Genomic DNA, 26,926 nt, shown 5'->3' on the forward strand with positions numbered 1-26,926 from the left:
AAATAAAATGTTCATTTTTCTTGTTAAAACTGTAAACATATTTCCTGTTTGTTGATGTTCTGAATAAAAATATAATTGGTTGTTAAAACATTTACACAGTAAGGTATCTGTTACATGTGTCCAAAAATGTGGAAAAGCAACTCAGGTTTTGTTAGCTGTTTGAGAAATTTTGTTCTCGCCCACTACGTTTGCTCACATCCTGAGCATCTCCTGGGGGCTAAGCCCCCCTTGTCCTTAAAACCTAGTGACCCCCCTGGGAAGCGCTATAGACAACGTTGGCCTTGTGTTGTTTCTATTTTTTTAAACTTATGGGGATTCTCCTGAGACTTCAGGTAGAGAGGCGCAGTGGAAGAAATGCTCTGGATGCCGTGGAGTAGAACAGCTGTTATCCGCCGGAGATTTCAGGTTTTACAGCGCCTTCAGCTGGGGGACAGACGGCATAAACGTTGCAGGGTAAGCTAACGCTGTTGTTTATATTCCTACCGTTCGCTCTTTATGCTTGCATCTGGCTACACCCACGACCAATGAGTAAACAGGAGCTAAGCTTGCGTCACCCACGAAGCAGGGCCGGCCCGACTGGCCCTACTCCTAAGCAGGGACCGGAAAAATGCCGGTGAAAACGCGCGCAAAGCAAGCCGAGTAGCGTGGAGCCAGGACCTTTAGAGCCGGTGGAAAAGGGGCACTACTGTCTGACACCAACACCTTCATCACACCCATTCTTCACAGAACACAGAACTTCACACAGGTTTTTATAACAAAAACTTCTTTATTTTGGTTTCTTGTTCTGCCGCTGGAGGTGTTTCTAGATCTCAATGTGACTAAAGACCCAACCACCTGTAATTGGTTCTGGAACAAGAATCCAAACCTTTTTATCTGACTGAACTCAATCATCGAACACCTCAGGGGATCAAATTTAGTCCCCTTTTTATTAACCTAATCCAGAGCAGATACTTTTATGCGCCAACAATACGATGATTTATAATTAAGCCTGTTTTCTGAGGTTTTCTCTTACTGCAGCTCTGATCAAACTCAAACTGCTCTTAAATCAAAATCATATTTATGACCTTCACTCACTCTTGTTTTAAATGAAACATAAGAGACTTTGTGCTTTTAACACCTGTTTTACCTTAGACACATTTTGAACTCACTCTAGTCTTACTGATTTAATACAGTCCATTTCTGTGGGGAAATCCCCTGTCTGATTCATACCTCCAGCTCCTCCTCCTCCTGCAGCTCCTCCAAATCCCCCAGCTCCTCCTCCTCTTCCTCCCGCTCCTCCTCCTCCTCTCCACGACTCGTAGTGAGGCAGCAGCTTCTGCTTCTTTCTCAACACCTCCTCTCTGTCTGTAAGAGAGCAGGAGTAGATGGAAACATCAGATCTGAGAGGGTGGAAGTCTGCAGCTGCACCTCGCCATCGCTGGGAATTCACCTCTGAGTGTCAGAGACTCACCTTGGACCTGGGGGATGTAGGTGAACTGTTTTGGGTCGCTGCTGTCGCCGGCCTTCTTCCTCCTGAGCTGCAGGAAGACGGTGACGGGCCGCGGGATCTCTGTGCTGTGATAGGCCGGTGTTTTGAACACAATGGCATACTGAGGAGGGACAGAAAAAACTGAGGTGAAAACACTTCCTGTTCTTCATCATTAAAATCTACCAGCATGTGATGCTGCTGACATCTGAAGCTACTTTTATCATTTTTGAATGCTGATGGGTAAAAATGGGCAGCATGTAACCTGTTACTAATAAAAATTGTGCAAAATCTTTGATACACTTTGTTTGAAAACGTATAAAATGTAGACATTTTACATGAAACTGTGGGATATTTATAGTTCATAGAATGAAAAAAAGAACGTGAAAGCCGTTCACGCTCAGATAAAACGAGATAAAAACACATTTTGTTGCATGAAACGGTTTACCTACTCTCTTACAAAGGGGTATTCCAGAAAGCAAGTTTAGTGAAAACTCAGTTAAACTTGGGTTTAGGGAAATTCCAGAAAGCGAGGTGAAATAAACCCAGAGTCTGTCACTATGGTAGCAGACTATGTAGTAGATCTGCTCACTCTGAGTTTGTACCAGTCTCCTCTCAAAGCAGCTGTCTCACATCGGGTGTCCATTTTTAATCAGACTGATATTGAAGCAGAATTACTCTGCAAACCTAATGTCAGGAGGGGATTTCCCACCTAGACTGGATTTGCTCTCATTCACATAGAAAAACAAAACAACAACATACACACACACATGTACATAGTACCCCTTGATCTGATTCAGTCATTTGGTTCAGCTGCACATATCCAATATAACATCTAACCCAACCACTTTGGATCAGAACAAAGTCTGTTCAACACCATCATCTCCATAATCACCACCGAATAAAGTCAAATAATTCACGTTTATTTGGTTTTTTTTGTTCCCTACAAGCCAAAAAATGCAGCAGTTTGAGTTTAAAATATTTCTTCCAACAATGAAACGTTCCCTCACCTAAACTGGAGTTTGGTAACAGAACTTCAAGGGGTCACTTTCCTGGTTCTCTGATGCAAACACAGAATTCCTCTCTTTGTTTTTGATTGTCTGCCTAGGCCACAGAGTCATTAAAAAAATAGTTAGATGCAGATTGAGATCTGGATCACCACCAAAATCTAATCACTTGTTTTGTGAGAACCTCAACACTTTCTGAAAATTGTATTCAAAACTATTTATTAGTTTTGACTTGATCTTGTTAACAGACAAACAAACCAACATGACCAAAAACATAACCTAACATTACAAAACTGATTACAAAGTTTTAACAAATGGGGTCACCTGTGACAATGACCTTTGATCGGATCACCACTAACATTTAATCATGTTTGTTGTGACAATTCCAACATTTCCTGAAACTTTCATCCACATCTGTTCATTAGTTTTTAAGTAATCTTGTGAACAGATAGACAGACAGACAAACCATCACTACTGAAAACATAACCTCCTTGGTGGAGGTAATAATAACTCTGATGGTGACAAGAACTGAATATTATTTGTTGTTTATTATTCATTCATAATTTAAAGAACAAACAGTTAAAAAAAACCTGTTGTCATCATTTTATGTTTTTTATTTATTCATGTCATTTCTATAATTAAATAGATTATCTATAAAATCAATTCATGGTTTTAAGAATCTCATTCAGACACATCTTCCTGAAAACAGATTTTTTTCCAAATCATTTTGACAAATAAACCTTTTTACAGGAACGTGGCCCATTTATTTGTTTATTTTTGACTCATAAAATGAAAAAGCTGTAACTGTGCACCTCGTTCAGCTGCTCTGTGTACTCAGAGAACTTGGTATTCAGAACCGACCTGATGATGGCTTTGTATTGCACACGTGCACACTTTTAACTCAAGCTTAAGATACTCAGAGTTATTTAATCTCTATCAGCCTTTCTAGAACTGAAAACCCAGTTTCTCCTCTCAGGGTGAATTAATCCAGAGTTTATGGATAAACTCAGAGGTTGTTAAACCTCCATCTGGAATATCCCCCAGTTGAAACCTGAAGAAAGTTCCCAATTAACATATTATTTATAAATGGTATAAAGGTATCTCACATCCAGTTCCAGATGTTTGTGGATTTCCTGTAGATGAGGAAACATTTTGGACTAAAAGAAGTCATAATGATGAATATTTAGCATTTAAAAGTTTCTCTGTAATCGAAATGTAATCTGAAATCCAAAAGAAAAACTTTTATCTAAGATTTTAATTCTCATTCCTAAAAAGTCAAGCGTACATTGACTCTCTCTCTCTCTCTCTCTCTCTCTCCAGTCAGATCATGTTTCTCTGCAGCTTTTTAACCGCTCTGACCTCAGGTTTTTTCTCAATCTGCTGAAACTTCACAGCTCTGTTTTCAGCTCTGTGGAGGTCTTTTAGTGACAAGACGTCTTGTAAAGCAGACCTGTAGGACCTGAAACGTCTCACCTTTTAAATCTGGATTGTTACTCTGAAGGTTCAGGAAGAAACTAATGATGTTTGCAAAAAGGTTCAAGGAATTCCCCGAGAGCTGCAGAACATTTATTTCCTTCGTGACTCACTGCCGTGAGTCGCGTTACAGCTGAGCTCAGCCTCTAACCTGTTTGTGAACATCGGTGGGGGAGAAGTCCCCGAATGCCTCCCAGCCTCCCTCGTCGTCCTCCTCGTAGAATCGAATCTCAATGTCATCTGAGCAGAGCAGTACAGGGGCACGATGAGACATCACAGACAAAAGAAACTTTAGGATAAACTCTGACGGCTGTGTGAAATAAATGAAGCCAGCTGACCTTTCTGGACTTTGTCGCAGAGCAGGAAGATCTCATCTCCTCCAAGAACCGAGCCGCAGGTCTTATCCATGCGGGAGATCTTTAGGTTGGAGGCGTTGGGTGACTCTGCAAGAGAAACAGGGAGAACAACTTGTTACCTGAACGCTTGTATCATATAACAGTCAGAGGAAATCTGTTCAGGTGGGACGAAAACCTGAGAGAATGTTAAATTAAAACAGCGGAGAATCGGCCAACGACTGGATTCCTTCTTTCAGTTCAAACTAAAAAAGTATGGCACTCCAAGCACTGATCTGAACTATAAAAGCTGTGACAGAAAACATTTAATCACGTTAATCTAATTAGGGAGAAAGTAATCAGTTGTTTTGCACCACAGTTGTGTCGCAGTTAACTGTTTGGGTTTTTTTTAAGTTTTAATTAATTTGAATGTTTTGGGCTATTCATGTTTTTGTTTAATTGTTTCATGAGTGTATTGTTCAGTACTTTGGATTTTTTAAATGTGTTTTATAAAATATAGTTCACTGAGTGGTGAACAAAATGAGCTAAAAGAGGTTTTCTGACTTTTTAGTAAATTAAAAGATTTCATGTGGAGCTGTACTTTTGGGAAGTAAATAAAATCCTGCTGGATTCGAGACAGACTTAGAGCTAAAAAATTAAATAAAAACCCATTTAATAGTCCTTTTGTCTTTTCATTTGTTTCTGCCTGCCCATATTCTCTGACTCTTTAGCAGTCTGTAGGTATTGCTGGACTCACTGCTGTCGTAGATGGGGTTGGACACGACCGGCTTTAGGGCTCTGGTGAAAGCCCCGGTGCTGTCCTGCAGGTAGGCAGTGAACCTGAGCCGGACGATGTTCAGGTCCATGGTCTTCCCGAGCTCCTTGGCCTCCTTCAGGATGGACATTTCTTCAGCATCTGCAGAGACACGTTGTATCATCATCCTCATGACACCAGCAACTTTTACTCTCAAGGATCAGTTTCTGATCACGTCTCACAGCTTTTCTCTGCTCTAATCTCGGTTTATCACCTCATCTGTGACTTCTGAAGTCCTAAATGAGGTGATGAAGGTTATCTCCTCTCAGCAGCAGTCAGACTCTAAAACCTGCACTGCTCCGACAGAAAAACAAACACATTAAAATCCTGTAACTGCTGAGATCAGACTCTGAAATATAATCTATAGAAATAAAAACAGTTTTCAAATGTAGTCCCTTCACGTTTATTTTGTTTTATGTCACTTATTTTAGGAAACCATTTCTTATCTTTTTATACATTTTTCCTACTCACTGTTTTGTCACACTGTCAACTCAAATGTCTCAGTTTGTTCAGGTGTGTGTACCTGTCAGGTCATATTGCGTTCCCTTCTGTCTCTTCCTCTCGTCTCTCAGCCTTCTGGTCAAAACCTCTACGACACCTTTCTTGGTCACATGGAGGATTCCCAGATTACTGAACCTACAGGAAGTGACATCACAGGACATCAACTCTGAACCTGAAAGTCACTCATGCTTAGATAAAACCTGAAAAGATTTGGTTTATTTGTCACAGAACTGGTTTCTGATTCAGCTCTAATTCACTTCAGTCCATGACCAAAACTCTCAGTAACCTTTGTTCAAACTGAGTGACTTCAGGTCAGTCGAACAAACACTCAACACCCAAACGTTCATGTTGAATCAATATTTTTGGAAGGATTTCTGCTTTTCTGAGGTCCTTTAAAATATGGTAAACAGACTGACAATTAAAAAGAATTAAACTTTCATAAAGGCTGAGGTATTTATTCAGTCACGCCCCTCAAACCTCCAGATGCAATAAACTTCCTGCTTCATTAAGAAAGACGTCATTCATTTCTAGAAATTAAGAAACAAGATGAAATGTGACTTCTTCTAAAAGTTCTGTAGTTTTATCATAATCAGATTTAATTCAGTTACTCAGTAAATAAAAGGAATAAAGTTGTTATATTCTGTCATTTTGAAAGTGCCGCAAATCCAAAGTGATCATACTGATTCCAATCACTTCTGTCTGTGTCATCAGATTAATAAATGACTGGTTTTATTTAGAAACTATCAGTTTCCTTCAGCCCATTGTCTCATGGATGTGTTGTGAAATTAAAACAGAATTCTGACTTCCTCTTTGGAGTTTCTGTGTTTTTCTGGGACAGGGACAACAACAACAATACCAATAATAATAATAATGATAAAAACTTGAGCAGAAAAGTGAAAACATTCCAGGTCTTAATATGATTAGATGAAGCCAGGTGATTAAATACTAACGAGGCAGTGAGCTCGTTGGGGCCGATGTCCAGAGTGCAGGTGCCACTCTCGTTGCAGTGGCGTCCCACCAGGCTGTGTGCATGGACTCGGGCCGGGTCAGTGTGCGTCACCAGCTGCACCTCCACCCGGGCGAGGCCCACATAGTTATTGATCTGAAACACAAACAAATAAACCGATCAAACGGGAAATGACTTCTGACCGAATGCTCGTCTCTGGTAGAGGTGTCGCATCATCGCCTACCTTCACGGTCGGGTAAGTCCTCCTGTTCTTCTCACTAGAGGCCCCTGGGAGCCCACCGTGCGACGGACCCTCACACTCATATCGGAAACGGAAACCCCTCTGCAGGAACACAGAGTTTTAAAATGCAGCTGCTGGTAAAACTACTGCTCACATGTCTGAGAGGATCGAGGGTTCAGAGCGAAGTTATCCACCTGACCATCACCGCAGACTTAAATGAAACTCCTGATCCTGTCTTCACCTCTTTACATTTACCCTCCAGTGATCTGGATCAACAATTCACCTGAGTTTTTCTTCCCATTTATTAAAAAGCACAAAGTGCAGCAAGTGTTCAGGTGGGTCATGAGACGTTCAGAAGCAGAAACTTCCTGTTTGAGCAGCATGTTAGTAAATGACTGTTTGGGAAACCCTGGAGAACAGGAAGTGAGTGTTGCAGCGGCATGTGGAGGGATCTGCTGTTCAGGGCAATCACCACCGTCATCTGAGCGCCTTTTTTTGTATATTATTCTAAAACCTTACTCATTTACACTCGTTTTATAGTCTTCTGATTCATTGTTACACCTCACTGTGACTATATTATTTTGTTTATGATTTATTTATAGCATTATGCAGCTAAAGCCTTCTACACAGATAATTCATAATCATTTTAAATAAAAAGTAACTTTTTTTAAAAACAAAAACAAATACGTATTTACTCTATATCTCTAAGATGAAATTAAAAACAATGGATCTAAATTACAGACAGTAATTTAAACATTATTTCACACATTTATATTTTATAACATTTTTATGAGAAACCTACTGAATGATCAGCTGTTGTCACACAGCTGTTAAGGCTGAAATTTTTATTTGTTTTTCTGCACATACAGACAACTCTAATTTGACATTTTACTTGCGTTATTTAAATGTTTTTACATGATTTTAGTGTTGTTATTCTTTATTATGGTTATTAAAATAATAGTTTGAAGTAAAAGTCTGATTAGATCTCTGGGTATTTTTCATTGATTTTAATATGAAAAACCTCTGGCAGCATAACTTGTGTTTTTAAAGGTCAATCAGTGTGTACATAAACTGATAACATAACAAAGAACCAACAAAACAAAAAGTACAACATCTTAGGCTTAAGTTGTTAATATAAAACCCTGAACTGTAATAATAACTTCTATAAACCTAGTAAAAAACACAATGCCATCATTGGTGGATATATTTTATAGCTGGATAATAAAACAACAGTGGACCAAACACTCACCCCTGTGGGACACCAAAACAGCTAAGTAGTGTTATCAAGATGACAAATGACTGTTTCCTGTAAAACCAGTTTGTTTGTTTTTTGTTTTTTGCCAAAAGCAGGTTCAGTTTCTCAATGAGAAACAATGAGATGAGAAACTATCAATGTCCTTATGACCTAAGATGGAGCCAACTTATAAAGACATTTCCTTTTATAGTAACAAACATGACAAATGTTCATATACCATAGTGTTCCTCTGTACATGGCTAACCTGTTGTGCAGTCTGTGTTTGGTTGGTGGCAGAAACAAAGCAAAAAGAGCCTCTGTGTTGTTAACTCGACGTGGATCTGCTGTAAAACTGTCGGGATCTGTTCTGTGTCATGTGAAGAAAAGCCTGACCAGCTGACACCCCTGAGTCCTTTATCAAACACTTAAAGATTCTGTCACTTTTATTTATAAACTCTTTACAAGTTTGCTTTAAAAAAAACATCTAAAACATGAACGGTTTTCTCCACTTTAAAAAAAAAACTAAAACCTTGATTTCCTATATGTCATGTTTTGAGAGAAATTTCTACCATTATGGTAAATGATTTAGTTCGTTTTTATGCTATCAACATTCAAAAAAGACACCTTTAACGCTCATGTTGTCTTTCAGGATTAAAGGTAAAAGAAGGTAAATGTTGCATCAGGTGTGATCGGGTAGGAAAGCTGTCAATAAAGCTCCACTTTTAAACAAACCTATTTGAAGAACCTCAGTTCTAAACAGATGTAGGTCACTAGTTGGCAGTAAAACAAGTCAAATCATAAAGATGTTTGAGAGACAATTTATGGATACAAAATTTAAAGCTAAATAAAATTTACCGATCGGGGAAACATTTTACTCCTACAAGTTCTTTAAACGTATAAGACATGAAAACATGAGAGCATCTGTAAACAGGGTAGAACAAATCCTCTGAACGCAAAGAGAGAGTTCCAAATGTTCTAATGAAGAACTTTATCCAACAAGCTGACTCTCTCCTTGTCTTGTGTTGTAATTTGGTCTTAAACTAAAGGTTGATAGGTTTCTTAGACAATGACAAAGACAGGAAGTAGTCGTCTCACCTGTTTGGGCTCTTCAATGATCTGAATATACGGTCCATGAGCTGAAACACAAGCACAGGGGAAGTCAGCAACAAAGATCCACTCCAAACCCCTGAAACTGAACCCTAACAGTGACTAACTCTTTCTGAATTTCATTATATTTCATCACTTTCAGGAATTTTTACGTGAAATTCAGGTGAAAAAGTGGTTTTTCCCCCTGAGTAAAGTCTAGAAAGGGGAGCTGTGGGCTCTCAAGATGCCCCGCTTTGTGGGCCGTCTCAGTTTCTAGGAACTGGGTCTGGTGCACTGAGGAGGTTCTAGAAAACCTTGGACTTTGTAAAAGTCTCCGGAACATCTCGGTCGTCACTTGCAGGTATAAATTTGTAAAGCACGATGGGTATCGGGGCGTCCCCCCGTGAGGGTTTAGGTGCTGACCACAGTGAGCTGACACGTCTTTTAGTCACACCAGAAATGATTACTACCTGAATGTAGATTCATCAGATAAATAACAAAATCTTTCACTTGTGAAAGATTTCACAACAAGTACTTGTAAAATGTTCTCTTAAAAACTTTATAATGTTCCACGTGTTAACAGGATTGGGTCAAACAGCCTGTAGGTAAAAACAAGGTTCAGTTTGCACCAGTCCTATAAGTGTCTGATAATGGTCGGTTCTAAGATCTTCAGGTTCAGCTTGAAAGGGTTCTGCCTGAGGTGAATTTATGTACCAAACTGCTGTACAGAGAAGGTGATGAGGAACCGGCTCCAACTTAGATGTTTAAAAAGCAGCAGGTTTTAATATTTCAAAATAGTTCTGAAAAGATTGATCCGAACAAAGCAGGAAAAGGCTGTAAAAAAAATCTTCACAAGTCCTGCAGCTTCTGACACAAATCCTGACAGAGTGGAACATCTGGATGTATATCTACGCTAGGAGCACAGAAACCCTCTGAACAACAGTGTTATGGCTTTGAAAGGGTTAAAGACTTCTGAGTTTACAGCCACAAGAACAATACAACCATTTTCACAGTTTAAACCAAAAAAAAACTGGACTAAAGAACACACAAAAAAATGTTAGAAACTGTTTTTGCTATCTGAATCTAAAGACCAAATTCATCATTCTCCCCTTAAAAACCAGCACAACCTCATCATGACTAATAACCAGAAGATAACTCTTGATGTTCTTAATGTTACAGCGAGTAAACTCACACCGAAGATTTGACATGTTGCCCTTTCTGATGCAACCTGGGCTCTAATCCGCAGCCTCAGGCTTACAGGACCACAGCTCTGACCAGTGAGCTGCCATGATCTCCAAACTAAACAGCCTTATGCTATTTTATTCAGAGCGGACAGAGAGCCCACGCCAGAAAAGACGTTCCATCAAGAAAACGTGCTCACATTTTAATTAAGTGAATTTCGCTAACAGCCTGAACAGAAAAAACAGAGTAAGTAAGTAAAAATTTATTTGTATAGCACATTTCAGCAGCAAAATGCTTTACATCATAAAAACATACAAAAATCAAAAACATCACACAGTAAATCATTAGAACATTAGAATCATCACACAAAATCATAAAAATCATTGAGCAGCTACACTTGATAATCATAAGGAGATGATCAATATGTAATAAGATATTTTGCTCAGAGTAGCTTTTCACCTGAATTTGTTTGCAGACTACTAATCAAAGGCAGCTTTAAACAGGTGAGTTTCCAGCCTTGATTTAAAGGAATTTAGTGTTTCAGCTTTTTTTGCAGTTTTCCGGGAGTTTGTTCCAGATTGATGGTGCATAGAAACTGAAAGCTGCTTCTCCATGTTTGGTTCTGGTTCTGGGGATACAAAGTAGACTGGAACCAGACAACCTGAGTGTTCTGGAGGGTTGATACGACGATAGTAAGTCTTTAATGTATTGTGGTGCTAGACTGTTCAGTGCTTTATAAACTAATAGAAGTATTTTAAAGTCTATTCTCTGAGCTATAGGGAGTCAGTGTAGGGACTATAAAACTAGGGTGATGTGCTCTACTTTTCTGGTCTTAGTGAGAACACGAGCAGCAGCATTTTGGATCAGCTGCAGCTGTCTGATTGATTTTTTTGGCAGACCTATGAAGACACTGTTGCAGTAATTGAGACGACTAAAGATGAATGCGAAGGAAGATGCTCTTCAAGCACTCAACAGCACACAGAGCACAGCCGGCTCAGACGACCTGCCTGTTTGAGTCAGATCAGCTGTGAGGAAAAGCTCGGCTGACAGCAGACAGATGCAGCGGTGGGAGACGGGTGGTGGTGTTGTACGGCAGGGAAATGTATCATGTAATCGTCACTTTGAAAAGTGTTGTTGTAAGCCTTTTGCATATTTATTCAACATGCCTGATATAAAGCCACTAGCGCTTAGCTGGCCGAGAGGTTTCAGTGTTTCACAGTTTATTTATGTTAGATTTTCACATTGGGGGATATTATCTAGTTTTGTGTTGCTTTTTATTTTTTCTGGGTCAAATTACTGAAGCAAACCCTATTTGTTTTATCTTTTATTTTATTTTATTTTTTAGTAATATTTTCTCAGGAGAAAACTTTCTGGAGTTCATCAAACTTTCCATTTGACACATGACCTGTGGGTTTCTGTTTACACTTCAGATTAGATAAATAAACAGTAACATTTGCCATTTTTATAGCAAATTTAGCAGCTGAATAAATCCTACTATAGTGCTCCTGCCCTGCCAACTTAAAGCCTCCCTACTAACAAGAGTGGGTTGTTTAGTCTCTGCTGCTGGGAGACATACTGTCTGAAAAAAGGAGCATTTGTTTCTCTTTCTTGCTGTACTGAACCCTGACCCTCGTACCAAAGTACCTAAACATGACTTGTACATACATATATACACAAACAAACACACAGATTTACAATAAAATGCACCATATCGTGAATGAGTGAACAATCTGAGTGACATCATCATGTCATGTTCGAGCGCTCACCTGTCTCAGGTATGTAGGGCTCAGTCTTTATGTCCACTGGAGGAATGTAGTCGTAGGGCATCAAATTGAGCTGCAGCTGAAAAAGACGTTTGTTCAATCAGTCAGATGATCAATATTAACTAACCTTACTGCTAGATTAAAGAGTCCTTGATGATCAGACCAATAACCAGGTCTTCATGCTCTGATTGAACGATCCAATCAGGAGGAAATCCATCAGGACTGAAAACTAACTCATTTGGTTCTTTTTTCCACCTATCAGTGTCTGGATGTATCTGAAGACTCAAAGAAACGTAACGAGAACAAAGATTACCTAAGATTATTGAGAGTAAACTGAAACCAAAGAACTAGATATGAGTTTAAATTCAACATTCCGGATGTGAGAGGTTAGACAAAGACAAGGGTTTCTGGTCGGTGCAGTTCTTAAGGTTCAGATGAGGAAACAAAAATGTAAAACTCAAAGATCCAACAGTGTTTGACAGTGAAGTAACATGGAAATCTTCTCTCTGCTTCGATAAAACTGTTTTCATCATAAATTAAAACTTATTCCAGTCAAAATTTACAAAGTCTAACTGGACTCACATGATACCAGCAGACAGCAGTTTCCCCAAAAATATGTATCTGTTTGTCTATGTCTTTTTTATTTTTTTACTGACAAAAAACAGAAAAAATCTTGTTTATTTTTCTGATTTTTAATACAAATTCATCTAGCTGTAGACATTTGGTCACATCTTCATCTGGTTTCATTTTTTATTCTGGACCTCATCCTTTCTGTTTGGATCAATTAACACATTAGTTCTAATAATAATAATAATTAATTAAACAGCAGTGTTGATGAGGTCACTGCTTTAAAAACAGAGGTTATAAAAAAGAAAACATAAAGCCGTTTTACAGCTGCAGGGTGTTTTTTCTCTCGTCCATAGGAACTCTCAGGGACTTTTTGGTGCAAGCTGATTCTAATTTATTTTTCAATAAGAAACTTAGAGGAAATATCATTTCAAAACTCCCAAATAAAACCTTCTAAGGTTAATGAGAAAACTGAACAAGGTTTTTTCTTTTTGCTTCTGAACACAGCATGTGTGGAGATCAGACTGTGAACCACTGCTGCTGAACTCAAGTTTATAAAGTTTTCAGCTGTTTCTCCAGCTCTTGATGCAATCTAATCAGAAAAAGGAAATTCAGGTAGAGTTTGTTCTGAGGTGTCCTTTCAGCCTCAGGGTCTTTACCTGATCAGTATGAGATTTCATCCCAGGTAAGAAAACAACAAACAGTGTCGATGTGCAAAGAGCAAAAGAAAAGCACTCACTTCGGTGTCGTAGTTCATGAACTGAGCTTCAGTCATCCTGCAGAACAAGAACACAAACAGCCGTCAGAGGATTTCAACACACACACTTCCTGTAAGTGGAGGAAGCAATGCGCCTGAGTCTCTTTAAAAGTCCAAAAGACAAAAACTGCCAACAAACAAACAAACAAACCTAAAACCTGCAGCAGTTTCACTTTCAGCAGGCGGACAGAGAGCTTCACACTCAACACAACAACTCTCTCCCCTCCCCCTCAGCCTGTTCCAGTCACTTCCTGGAAGCTGGGGAGCCGAGGAAAACCCCCAGAACCCCAGAGCAAGGCTGAGGTGGGGGGGGCAGAGCTACTGATGATGTCATCAACTGCTGCTATGGCAACAACACTGAGAGAATATAAGGCGCGAGTGGCCTTAAAAATGAAACAAAACTAAATATAAACATAAAAATTGACTAAATACTAAAACAAAAAATCACATCAATGAAAAATAAAAAACAACATATAAATATATATATATATATATATATATATATATTTATATATATATATATATATATATATAAATAAATCTGTGACAACAGACAAATATTTTTATAGGACATCAGTACTGTCAAACTGTGTAAAACAAAAGGTTAGAATACATAAATATAAATGAATAAATAAGACTTAAGATAAAATACAACCAGGAAGTTCTGATGAGTCTCAAACTACATTTCCAACGTGCAGGAGTTTAATGATGCAACAATCTGACAAATTTCAAATGTTATGTCCTACACAATAAGCATTTACATTGATGTATCTATGACACATTTAGTTGCATTTATGTTTGTAGACTTATTGGCAGCAGTGGTTTATTCTGCTGAAGTGATATTTTGCTGATTCAAATTCCAAATAGACAGAAAGTTTCTTATTTTACACAAACATTCAGAATTGGGAAGTTGCTTCCAAACATTGTCTTTAGTACAGGGTCGCTGCAGAGGAAGAGTCAGCAAGAAGAAATCGCAACATCATGTTATGTTTCTGTTGTTTCTTTAAGTCTGAGCTGCATTAAAACTCCGAACCAGCAGCTTCACCTCAGAACAGCGAGGATGCTGGGATTGTTTCCTGACACGATCTGAGCCTGAACAAGTCACAGAGATGATTTTATTCCCACAAATACAACGAAAATGTCATGCATCAACACGAAGTAAAGCCAGGTGAAAACTAAGCAGCTTCTTTCCATCAACATTAAAATGCTGCAGAATCTGGATCAGGTGTTACAGTCACTAAAGACGAGACTTTTGAACCGTGTCTGTAAAACCCTTCAAAGTATAAGCTGTTTGTAGTTTTCCTGATGAGTTAACTGATCCAATCCTCCCCAGATTCAGTAAAATCTAAAATAAAAGAACCGACCTGCAGCTGTGAGTCGACCTCCTGCAGCAGCCAAACTCAGAATGACTCGTCTCGCTCAGAGCCTTACTTCCTCTGGGTTCACTTTTCTGTCTTTCTACTGGGTTTTCACACTTCCTGTCTCTGCTCAGAGAAAAAAATCCGCCTCAGAGTTCAGTTTGACTCAGATCTGATGTTCTGTTCCCACATGGCGGCGGGACGGCCCCACCTCTGATAGCTCCACCAATCAGAGGGCAGTGGTGGGAGGAGAGAAAACTTGACGGGGAAGTCTGTAGGAATCCACAGAGGTGATTTTATGTGATGTTTCTGTGAAGTACAGCTCAGTGACACGTTTCTGTTAAACTAGAGGAAACACGTCGTCATGGTCATGACGCCGCTGTTAACACGTCACCGAAGAAAAACTGGACCAGCAGACTGACAAACACCAACCAGACAACTAGATCCTAAACACCTGACTGAATACTGCTCAGTTTTCATTGCTTTGGATTTTACACTAAACAGATTTGAGAAAACATCTGGTTTTCCTAAAATTCAACAAAACTTTGTATTTAGTTGGACCCTCACCTATCTGTAGATGCCTCGCCCCCATCTACAACTTCCCCTCCCCGATCTGTGTCTCACACATGGACACTGATGCTCCGCCCCCATCTGTAGCTCACACATGGACACTGAAGCCCCGCCCCCATCAATAGCTCAGAGATAAACACTAAAGCCCCGCCCCCATCTGTAGCTCAGACATGGACACTGTCCATGTCTGAGCTACAGATGCGGGCAGTGGCGGGCGGTGCATTTCACACTTAGGCCTTCAGTGATGTCCAACTTAGTCAATAAATACCTTTCATTATGCCAGCATTCATAACACCAGGATTGGAGAGCAGTTAGAAACACACTTAAGCACTACTTGGCATTGCATCACCTCAGTTGTGTACAAAATGGGCTATTATCCGGCGCATTTTAAAAATCAACAAACCTGCATCAGCAATTAAAACATATCTGGTATGCTACTGTCAAAACTAAATAAAATAGAATAAAATAAATAAAATGTTTGCACTCACCAAAACGGCTTTGTCCCTCAAAACACTTATTTCAACACAAAATCCATTCTGGAACAGGTTAGCTAGCTCGGGGGTCGGCCGTCCTCCTCTAACGAGATCTAGCTTCTCTTGAAAAGTTCGTCTTGAAAACAGCCTTGCCAGTATATCAGCAACCAAATCAACGTGTTGCTCTCCTTCGGCCATTGTGGGTTAAAAAAATGTTTTAAACCGTTAACAGTCCTGGGTGTGACTCTGTTGATATGCAAAGCACTGCCACGGCTCAAACTAGTAAGTATGCACATCCAATCACAGGACGCGTAAATGTCACGTTCAACGTGAGGCCAGCTAGAGGGCCTTACTGACACAACTCATGATCTGATTGGATATCGCAACTATCTATCAACTGTATTTGTTCGTTCGCTTACAGTGCACAGACGCCAGCACTGACAATTCTGAAGGCCCGGGCAGATTTCATACAGCCTCTGGCAACACGAGGTAGCTGAATTCTGATTGGATAAAAACTCTAACCTAAAAACAACAGCACTGGAAGGAGCATAATATGACATGAAGAAAATATGAATACTTTTAGATATCTAGGGAAAGTAAATTAAAAATTAAATTAACCTTTATCATAATTATGATCATGATTCTTGGTTATGTTAGGCCAACAGAAAAGGCCTTGCTGGCCCTGACGGCACACCAATGATGGACACTGATGCCTTGTCCCCATTCCATAACAGACTCCAGATTTCTCTGAGAACAGCCTGGATGATCCTTCTCTTCTTAGGCTTGCAGAATCAGATGTTCTTTTGCCCCAAAAGCAGCTGAACTGTGGACTCCTTTGTCATCATAATTCCTGTCTCCTGTCTTTCTGTCCATCTGAGACAAGCGCAGGTCCACAAGACCCCTGTCCTCTGATTTCCTGTCTATCTGAGACAACCTTTGTCCCCATGGTCTTCCTTCAAGGTTTTTAAATTCCAAATCCTGGATCCAAGTGAATGAAAGGAGCTCAGAGTAGAGCTGCTGCTCCTCCTCTTCTAAAGGAGTCACCTGAGGAGGTTCAGAAGTGATCGGGACAACTCCTGGGTTCCTCCCTCTGGGCATTAGGAGGAGACCCCTGAGGGACAAACCTCGAACTGTCTGGAGGGATTATACATCCTCTGTAGACTTTAGCCTCAATCTAAAAGATCATTGTAAAAAAAAATGTTATAAATAAAAACACTGATTTCGTATTGGCCGTCTTTGTGAACGGGAATAAGTTTTCAATCAACCAACCCGGCTAAAAAAAGATTAAATAAAACCAAATAGGGTAATAATCTGTTCTGAGTTTAGGAACAAGCAGGCAGATTTTAAATAATGTTCACTGCTCTTATTTTACCTATAATATAATCATTTTACCCATTACGTGATATTATTCAGGCAGCAGTAGTTATAGTATTTACATTTCTGTGATTTCCTAAAGGCAAAGAAATCATGTTTCAGTTTTGTTTCAGTATCCTGAAACTGGCAGTTTTGATCGAGCTCATCATACCGGTTAATACCCACTCACTACAGATAAGATTTGTTGGACCTTTGTTTTCTGGTACTGGACCCCGTCAACAAACGCGTTGCTTACCGTGATGTTGTTTACACTTTGTTTTTCACTGCTCGCTGTTTACATTATGTAGTTTAAGACTTGTTGTTTACTGCATGTTGTTTGCAGTTTGTTATCTACAGCTTGTCGTTTACAATTTTTTTGTTCACTGCTCATTGTTTACAGTTTGTTTACTGTCCTGTCTCTCCTGCAGGAAGAGTGGAGGTGTGAGGTGCCCCACTCTAACCTTTAACCCCACAGCCCAACAAACAGAAGCAACCTTCATCACTTACCTCAGAGCTCCAGCCATGACTCAGCAGAAACACTGATCGATGATGAGGGTGATGACAATGGCAGCTTTCCTCCACCGTCAGGGATTTTTCTGTGGACAATAAACTTAGAGTTATTCAGAGTCGGTTGGAGTCACATCTGAGCTCAGCAGAGGGAATTTCCACCCCTCCTCTTCCTCACCTGTGATTGTTTAGGGACAATCCTGGATTTTCATTTGACAAACAAACAGCTATTTCCGTTAGAGGAACTTCATTTCAGCCTGTTGTTTCTAATTCTCTTCCTTTGTTAGCATAGCTTAGCGTAAAGACTGGAAACAAAGGGAAACTGTTAGCATTGAAAGGATCCACCACAGAACAACCCTGAAGGTAAAAAGGGTCAGACTGCAGAACCAAACATCAGCTCTGATCCCAGACTCAAACATTAGAACACCACAGAAACATGGTTGGTTTTTTTTGCCTCTTTGATTAAATCTGGGGTTCATTCAGTTCAGTACGGAAGCCTCTTAGGTACAGAAGTAAATCAAAATTAAAGCTTGTGTTTTACAGTTTGTCTGACACGTTGAAATGTTGTTCCTGTCTTATTTTCTGAAAAGCTGAGGCATCTAAAATGTCCTTTCTGTTTGTTTTGGGGGTTACTTTGTTTTACGATAATTTAATTCTGCAGGGTTCTGTTACAACAGATTTACATCCAGACTCCCCTCATCTTTACACCCACCCAACTTCACATCGTGATGCGTTCACTGAACTCAGAAAAGCCTTTCTTTTAAACTTCTAATGAGAGCAAACTCTTATAATCAGTTTAGTTAACTACTAAAGAACCTAACTAACAATGTTCTAACAGAACTTTGTCACGCTTTGCAACCAAATGAGGAAAGACTCTAACTTGTTATTGAGGTTTTTGTTCATTTTTTTCATGGTTAAATGTTAGAAATTATGCAAGGTCAGAACCACAAAAGCAGAACCCATCATTCCAAACCCGACTGGGACGCGTCAGTGGAGCATCAGCTGTATGTTGTGGATCAGAGTCTGACACAGTTTAGGATTTATGAAGCTGGGATGTGACGGACGCTGTAATTCTGACTCGTTTGCTAACCCTAACTTCGGCATTCTTCTGTGGTGTTTTTACCAACCTGACACAACACATGACCCATGACCAGATTGTTCCCAAAATGATCAGAACCAACTAACTATTTGAGCTACAAACCAGTAAAATGTATGTGAGGACCAAACTGACAGTTTGTTGTTTGCTAGTCTGAGCTCAGTTTGATCAGGCTCTAAAACCTGGATATAAACAGAGCTGGTTATGTTTAGTCAAAACCTTTATTTGGTCTCAAATGTCTTTGGCTACTTTTTGTTTTAAACCTCAAAAACAAACTAAATGTCTCTTGTTCATATGTTCATTCTGACTGTATTCTGGTCTGCAATCTTTTAATGGTTTTCTAGATCATATTCTTGTGACGCTGCTCCGGACCAAAACCTGGCAATATTTGGATGTTCCTCAGAGTCTTGTCAGGTGCCATTCCATGTTCAGATGGCCATGCACCATGGGATGGTGGTGGCAAAGAAACTCATCCTATTGATTTGGAAGTCAGCCACACAACCAAGTTTCCAACATGGCTGAACGAGAGAATGTCTGTGCTATAAATGGAAAAGCTTCGATTAAATAAACTTGGCACTCAAGACAAATTTGGGAGGATGTGGGGACCTCTTTTGGCCCAGTGCAACATCGAACTGAACTGCACCAATAAGAACATTTCATGTGATTTTATTTTATGTCAACACTATTTTGTAAAACAGCTGTTAAACTCATCTGTTTATCTCTGGATTTCTACAAACCCTGAATATTATTTGAAATTCATAACTTTTGTTTCTGCACCATTCTCCTTTTTCTCTTTTTTACTATGGTCTCGTATGGCCTGGCAGCCAACATGTCGGTTGTTTGTGTATTATATCAAAATTGCAAAATTTAAAAAACAAACAAACAAAAACTACATATGTACAAAACACAGCTCAAGTCTAATATTGTTTAACACAATAATTTATTTAGCTCTGAATTGATGAAACAATGCTTTTAGGTAATGTTAGAATATTTTCCAAGCTGGTGGTTGACATTTTGACACAAAAAACAAGATGCTTCACGGCAAAAGCACAGAAAATTAGGCGTAATAGCTTTCCCCAAAATGCTGGAGATGGTTTTGTGTTAAAACATTGACAAAAGGGTGAAGGACTTGGGTTCAGAAACCAAGAAGAAAAGTTTTGTTTACATCAGAAATCCTGCTGTAAACATAATAACCAGCATCCTCAGACAGGGCAAGATGTTTATTAAATCTCAATTTTTTAAGCCAGTTTTAGCTCAAAGTAAGCAGAGACATCTAAAAAAAAGCCATTTTATCTTTTTTACAGTTTCCAACCAAACATTTATTCACTGAAGCATTAGGAAAATGTTATCAAAAACCTACAGAAAAATGTGTTAACTTGTTGAAAATCTCTTCTTTTATGCATTAACGATAAACAGCTAGAAAAATAAATGAATCACCTAAGGTCCTCAGAGTTAAACACTTTCCATCTGACTAACGCACTTTAATTCGTGCTGAATGAGATCAAAATCCAGTTCTGATCAGATCCTCTTCATACCATTAGTTTAAGAAAGAAGATCAAGTTCTCCTGACGACATGAGGTTCAGGTAAAACTGTCACACCTTACCTCAAACTGAAGTTTGCATGAACAAACAGACGGATTCAGACTTCAGTGACTTTCTGCTACCCTGCTTCTTAAAACCTCAAGACTAACATTTACAGCTCCAGGTTAATCCCATGTAAAAGCCTGGATTATTTAATCTGGATCGTGTTATCGATCAGTTTCCTGTCTGCCTGTCATGTTTTGTTTATTAAAGAGTAAAAAGGTGAGTTTTACCTGACACAGATTCCGTTTATATCGTCTGAACACCTCTGAGAAACTCCCGACCAGAACCCAGAATCAAACCTGATCAAAACATGGCTGAAGAACTTCCGGTGAAGGATTTTCAAAACTAAACTAACATTTTGTTTTTGGTTGTTTTCTCTTCAGTCCGTCGCCGCTTCTTCAGCTCACAACTAATGTGAATGAAAATAACTATACACGCAAATGTTGGCACACTCTTTAATTACCTGGCTTTTTAATAAAATATTAAGTGTTTACGACACCGTATTTTTGAAGTTTAGGTTAGCTGTCATGATCCAGAAGTAGCCAGTTAAAGCTCATGTACTCACATTTTCATTGGAAATGACTGATACAGCAGTTTCTTTTATCATCTCAATAATCAACATGAAATCAACTAACTTTATATTTAATTTCAACACGTCTACCAAATAACTTTATTGTAATTTCTTTAATTTTTCTGCAGGAACTGCTTCAAATTCCAAACAGGGCTGTTTAGTTTTTGTTTAGTTGGGTTTTTTTTTGTTTGCTTTAAAACTGGAAACTTCTTGTCCTCCACGTACCCCGCAGTAAATCAGCTTTTACTTTGAAAGTATTTGGAGCGCCGCTGTCTGTTTCCTGCTTTTTTCCTCGCACTTACCGAAGACCAGCTCCGTTGCCATGGTGACCGCAGGCCGTCAGTGGAGTCGGAAAGCCCCCGAGCTGGAGGGGAATTCCGGAGCCACGTGGCGAAAGGAGCGTGATGATTGGTGGAATCTGGAGTCAAGGCCGCGCCTACCGGAAGTAAACGGGAACTACAAATTATGCTTATTTTAAAGATAAAATTAAATTAAATTCATAAAAAATGCAGTTGGAAAGGAAAAGAAACATAATAAATTCAGTAAAACATCAAATTGTAAATGCTAAGGCAGAAAGAATAGAAACACACTCAACTTTTAGAAAAAATGTCAAATTAATTCTATTATTATTCATTTCTAAACAGTTAATTTATTCTAAAAAATATTGAATTTTAAATTATACTTGAAATTTATAATCTTAAAAATATAAAATTACATTATAAAACAAAGTACATCACATTTATATCTATCTGGTTAAAAAAAAACAACAACCATGAAGTTTTCTTTACTGACAGGAAAATTCACATTGGACATTGAGGGCAGTGACACTGGATTGGTAGAAGGGTGACCAGAGCGAATGGTTAACACAATTAAAGTGGAACCACAATCCTCAGCCTCCTTGGTAAGGTCTACTTAGAGGTGCTGGAGAGGAGAGTCCAATTGATGGTCAAACCTCAGATTCAGGAGGAACAATGCAGGTTCCGCCCAGACATAGAACACTGGACCAGCTATTTACCCTCACTAAGGTCCTTGAGGGGGCATGGGAGTTTGCCCTACCAATCTACATGTTTTGTGGACTTGGAGAAGGCATTCAGAAGTGTTCCTCAGGGTTCTCTGTGAGGGGTGCTCCATGAGTATAAGATTGGGGGTCCATTACTATGGGTCATTCAGTCTCTATACAAATGGGGACTCAGAGTAGAGCTGCTGCTCCTCCACATCGAGAGGAGCCAGTTGAGGTGGTTTGGGCATCTGGTAAGAATGTCCCATCTACGCTTCCCTACAGGAAAGTGTTCTGGGCATGTCCAACTGGAAGGACACCCTGGGAAAGACTAGTAATGCCTTGAAATCCTGCTGAAAGAACTGGAAGAGGTGGCCGTGGAGAGAGATGTCTGGGTCTTCCTGCTCAAGCTGTTACCCCCACAACCTTTTTTTTTTTGTAACAAGCGGCAGATAGGAAATCAAAAGTAACAGAAAAGTAATGTGAACTTAAAAGCTCTGATCTTCATTTTAATGAACCCTTTTAAATTCATTAGTTTAGAGATTTTGAACTAAAGCAGCCGCAGTTTCAAATGGGAGAAAAAACAATGACGTAGTTTTTTTCTGTGTTCTCCAGACAATAAAATTAACAGCTCAGACACAGTGGAGAAAGTGTGATGGTGTGTGGATGTTGGCTGTTCATTAATGTGTTAATTACTGCTGTAACTCCTGATAAAAACAGCAGAGTGAGCGTCTCCTTGAGTTTAAATCGGCAGCACTGAGGAGTAAATCAGATATTTTTATGCTCCAAACAATAAAGTTTTAAACTTTCAAATATGTTAACTAAAAAAAAAAAAAAAAAAACATTTTTATAAAATGTCTAAAAGAAGCAGCTGCTGTTGACTGGATGACATTTTAAAGAACACAAAACCAGCTTGTTTTTTTTCTTTGTGCTTTATTTCATTTTAACAAAATAAAAGCTAGAAACAAGGTGCAGACAGATTCTGTGCAGCTTAAATCAGGACAGAAAATGAAATGGTTCCCCTCGTTTCCCCCCACCCTGAGACGCAGAGCTGTCCTTTACCAGGTGACCTGAAGCTCCAAACAACTTTATCTGTTCCACAACAATTCTTACAACTCCCAGAAAAACAATGAGAAACTATTCTCAGAAAGGTCTGCATCAGAAAGTAAACTCAACTCAAAAAAATGTAACGTTTCTTTTTCATTAACAGATATTAAAGTGACTCTTAGACAATGGAGCTGTGAGGGATTTGACATTTAAAGAACCTGAAGGTTTATTTTTATTTTGTTTTCCAAAGAGTCACCTTTAAAATGTCGAAACCATTCAGTTTATTTCCAAAAAAGCGACACTTTAGGGCTGAAGAAGCAGCAAAACGTTAATGTTTACTTGGTTTAAATTTGTTGGCAAATAAAGGAATATTTTGTGAGTAAGGTGCAGATTTCAGTTTGTAAAAAGTAATCTAATCTCTGCAGGCTCGCCTAAAGGAAAAGAACACAGCCTGAAAAGTGCTTTTAGTTTACACACATTTTACCTTTGGAAAAAAAAAAAAAAACTAACAAAGGATCTACTAAGACTGAACAACTCAGGTCTGCTCCGATTGGTCAGCTGCAGGGGTCTGACAAGCCCCGCCCACCAGGAGCTCTACTGACTTTCCATTGGTTGTAAAATTTGTACATGCCCCTGAGTGCAGCATGAAGCCCTCACATTTTTATTGTTTTAAATCATCTAAACTCCTGAGATTTTCTACAAAATGTTTAGAAATTATCTGTTACATTACTTATTACCATGCCAAGGTACTGATTAAGACTGAGCTATAGAAATAACTTACATTTATTTTAATAATATATATAAAAAAGTCGTGCGTTGTAGATTTCAGCATCTCAAAGGTTTTTGATTTTCTTCTGAATTTGTTTAAACTGAACATTTAATAGTTTTCTGGGTATTTTAAGAGAAATAAAATAAGTTGATACCTTCAGCTCAGGTTCTTATATTGTTAATGACAAAATGATTTACTTGATCAAACTAATATTTATCTAGGAAATTACCTACATTAAATGCACTGTTAGAGACATGATTGAAGGGTTTTTGTGCCATTTTTAAACTGGATTTAGGGCAAAACGTTCACTGAACGCCGATAAAAACAAGACCCAACCTGCTGTTTAATCAAAAGGGAACCCCTCTGATTGAGTAAGAAACCCTGGGACAAAGGGAAGGACAGACAGACAGAGGGATGGAGAGACAGATGAGTGATGAAGGTCAGAGTATTTGAGGATGGCTAAGTGAGAAACCCTGAGGCAGGACAATGATGAACAGAGAGACAAACGGACGAGTGAGGAAGTCACAGAGGAGTCTATGTGAAGATGAAGCCAGCCTCGCTGTAAACCCTGAACACCTTCTCGATGGCGTTGGCGTACGCCGCTGTCCGCAGGTCCAGACCCAGGTTGTATTTGTTGGCTGTTAGCATGATTTGCTGCATTTTGAAGGGGGTTGGGGGTGGGACGAGAAACGTCACATTTAAACCTCGACAGACATCAGGACGGATTTAAAACTGTCAGAATAAAATAAAAACATTTTAGAGCAACACCGTCTAAGTCTTCGTTTAAAGAGGTTCTGATTGCCCTGATCGGGTCAGGAAAGACTTCTTACACCACCTCAGAGACCAGGATCCATGAGATAGTCCTTCAGTGTCCATGTCCTACTTACCAGAAAGATCTGTCTCTGTTAGCTCAGCAGATGTCTCCTCCTCTGCAGCTCATACCAGAACTCTGCCATCAGACCTTTAACTAGAACTAGAACTCTGAAGTCAGACCTCTAACTAGTACCAGAACTCTGCCGTCAGACCCCAAACTAGAATCCAAACTCTGCCGTCAGACCTCTAACTAGAACCAGAACTCTGAAGTCAGACCTCTAACTAGAACCAGAACCAGAACTTTTAATAATCTGAGTTTTATGGTTTTATTGTGCAACACTTTGGTAGTTTTAAATCTGCTCTATGAACCAAGGTGATCAAGAATGGCCCTAAAAGATGGATCAGTACAAACTGTCCATATTGTTGAATGGTAGAGGATGGAGATATAAGAACCGAAAACAGAACAGTGTTTTTACAACCATCTTCAAAAACACAGGACAGGAGAGGAGTATGGAGTATCTCACCCTCCTAACCCCTCCTAAAGCCAGTGTATCAGAGGACTTTGGTTTTGTAACTTGGTTATATTTGATAAAACATGCCACAGACGGTACATCAGTCATACAATCTTTACAGGTTATCTGCCAACAAGACTAATACTAGAAAGGTCAGAGGTCAGTCAGAGACAAGTTCAGCTGGGCTCTCACTCAGAATGAAGACATTATTAAAAGAGTAAATATTAGCGCTCCTGTTTATTTCCTAGGTATTATTTCCTACTAGTTATGAATTAGAACTGGTAAAGAAGATATATGAGTCACAAGGTCAGAGCTGCGTGGTGTTGAGGTGAAATACACTCATTGGCCACTTTATTAGGTCCACCTTCCTAGTACCAGGTTGAACTCCCTCTGCCTTCAGAACTGCCTCCGTTTTGTTATGTCATAGATTCAATAAGATGTTGAAAACATTCCTCCGATTCTGGTCCATGTTGACATGTTACCATCACACAGTTGCTGCAGATTTGTCGACTGCACATCCATGATGTGAATTTCCCGTTCCATCACATCCCAAAGGTGCTTAATTGGATTAAGATCTGGTGACTGTAGAGACCGTTGAGCTCAGTGAATCAAGACCCATCAGGCCAGGCAGTGTTTTTCCAATTTCTTAATGTCCAATTTTGGTGAGTAACTGGATATGTTCCCTTTTTTGGATGATTCTCTGTAAACCCTAGAGATGGTTGTGTAAAAATCGCAGTAGATCAGAGCAGCCCATCAGGCACTAACAACCATGACACATTCAAAGTCAGCCCTTTCTTCACCATTCTCCATTCAGCAAGTTGTCTTCATCACATCTACAAGCCTAAAGGCATTGAGTTGTTGCCATGTGATTGGCTGATTAAGTGTTTAAGTTAACAAGCACTTAAACAAGTGTACCTAATAAAGTGGCCAGTGAGTGTATATCAGTGATGAAGCCGAAGGCCCACAGCAATCTTTGCCTAGCAGATATCTGGGTTATTTGTACTTTTTGTCTTTGGATCAGTATTTAAATGTTGTGGTGGTCTTGGTGCACCTTTAAAGTTTTCTCTAAGACCGCAGAGCCTCAAAGTCTAACTGGGCTGTTGTTCACTGGGGGGCGTTTATGTGGTGAGCCTGGAGTTGTTGTTTTTTTTTTCACAACAAACATCTGCATTTTTTAGAACATCTGTTTCAGATTTTACAAAAGCACTTCACCACTGAACAAAGACATGCTTCCATGTTTGCCATACTTCTGAATGGCGTGTATCGGTTCACATCTGTACATGTGCCTTACGCATAGATAAGTTGTGGTCAAACCGACATGAAATAATAACTAGGAAATAAACAAAAGCGCAAATATTTACTGCTTTTCCCAAAACATCTTTATTTTCATCTTAACTTGTCTTCATAAGGGCTGGGCAGAGATTTTCAAACATAAGAAGTCTAATTAAAATGGATGTTTTCAAAAAAATTAAACACGCTTGTCACAGCTGTCTTTTTTTTGTCCACCAGCACCTGGTGCTGACACACCTAATGGAGCTTTTTTCCCCAATCAGGGTTCTCGTTTTGCTTTGTTCAACACATCACTTACTGCCCCCCCACCCTTCACTCCATTATTAAAAGGATTATAAAATGCAAACTATGGTCCAAAAAGAGCTCAGCGTTCCTGAAAACCCGAAAAAAAACCAAAACAGAAATCAAAGTGTCAAAAAAAAAAAGGACTCAGTAATGAGTAGCTCCACCATTCTTGTTGATGACCTCAAACAATCGTTTAGGCATGCTTGATGCCAGTGTTTCCAGGAGGCTAGTGGGAACGTTGCTCCAAGTGTTGAAGATGGCTTCACGAAGGGCATCCACTGTCTGGAACTGATGTCCATTTTTGTAAACTTCCCTTGCCATCCATCCCCAAAT

At 39.3% G+C, this 26,926-nt stretch overlaps 2 protein-coding genes across 7 annotated transcripts in view; both read right to left on the reverse strand.

Moving 5' to 3' along the window:
- The window catches only part of nfkb2 (nuclear factor of kappa light polypeptide gene enhancer in B-cells 2 (p49/p100)), a 31,552-nt gene extending 10,346 nt beyond the window's left edge, over window positions 1-21,206 (reverse strand). The window contains exons 1-14 of one of the 6 annotated variants that reach the window (XM_017433651.3): window positions 20,540-20,616; window positions 17,808-17,934; window positions 17,630-17,718; window positions 13,351-13,387; window positions 12,048-12,123; window positions 9,109-9,149; window positions 6,783-6,881; window positions 6,543-6,694; window positions 5,615-5,727; window positions 5,035-5,193; window positions 4,284-4,388; window positions 4,097-4,185; window positions 1,451-1,589; window positions 1,210-1,344 (exon numbers count right to left, since the gene is read on the reverse strand). In XM_017433651.3, coding sequence (XP_017289140.1) covers window positions 1,210-1,344; window positions 1,451-1,589; window positions 4,097-4,185; window positions 4,284-4,388; window positions 5,035-5,193; window positions 5,615-5,727; window positions 6,543-6,694; window positions 6,783-6,881; window positions 9,109-9,149; window positions 12,048-12,123; window positions 13,351-13,387; window positions 17,630-17,646 — 1,162 coding nt within the window. In that variant the 5' untranslated portion in view covers window positions 17,647-17,718; window positions 17,808-17,934; window positions 20,540-20,616. Of the gene's footprint in view, window positions 1-1,209; window positions 1,345-1,450; window positions 1,590-4,096; window positions 4,186-4,283; window positions 4,389-5,034; window positions 5,194-5,614; window positions 5,728-6,542; window positions 6,695-6,782; window positions 6,882-9,108; window positions 9,150-12,047; window positions 12,124-13,350; window positions 13,388-13,519; window positions 13,615-14,732; window positions 14,823-17,629; window positions 17,719-17,807; window positions 17,935-20,329; window positions 20,354-20,539; window positions 20,627-21,182 lie in introns of those variants that run through there. The other 5 variants (XM_037973557.1, XM_017433650.3, XM_037973558.1 and 2 more) reach the window with 5 other exon arrangements.
- A 1,596-nt stretch (window positions 21,207-22,802) lies between these two features.
- The window catches only part of LOC108246239 (glutamate dehydrogenase, mitochondrial), a 34,855-nt gene continuing 30,731 nt past the window's right edge, over window positions 22,803-26,926 (reverse strand). The window contains exon 13 of the mRNA XM_017433680.3: window positions 22,803-24,347. Coding sequence (XP_017289169.1) covers window positions 24,228-24,347 — 120 coding nt within the window. The 3' untranslated portion in view covers window positions 22,803-24,227. The remainder of the gene's footprint in view (window positions 24,348-26,926) is intronic.

This window comes from Kryptolebias marmoratus, linkage group LG22 (genome assembly GCF_001649575.2).
Source record: "Kryptolebias marmoratus isolate JLee-2015 linkage group LG22, ASM164957v2, whole genome shotgun sequence".
NCBI classification, from domain to species: domain Eukaryota; kingdom Metazoa; phylum Chordata; class Actinopteri; order Cyprinodontiformes; family Rivulidae; genus Kryptolebias; species Kryptolebias marmoratus.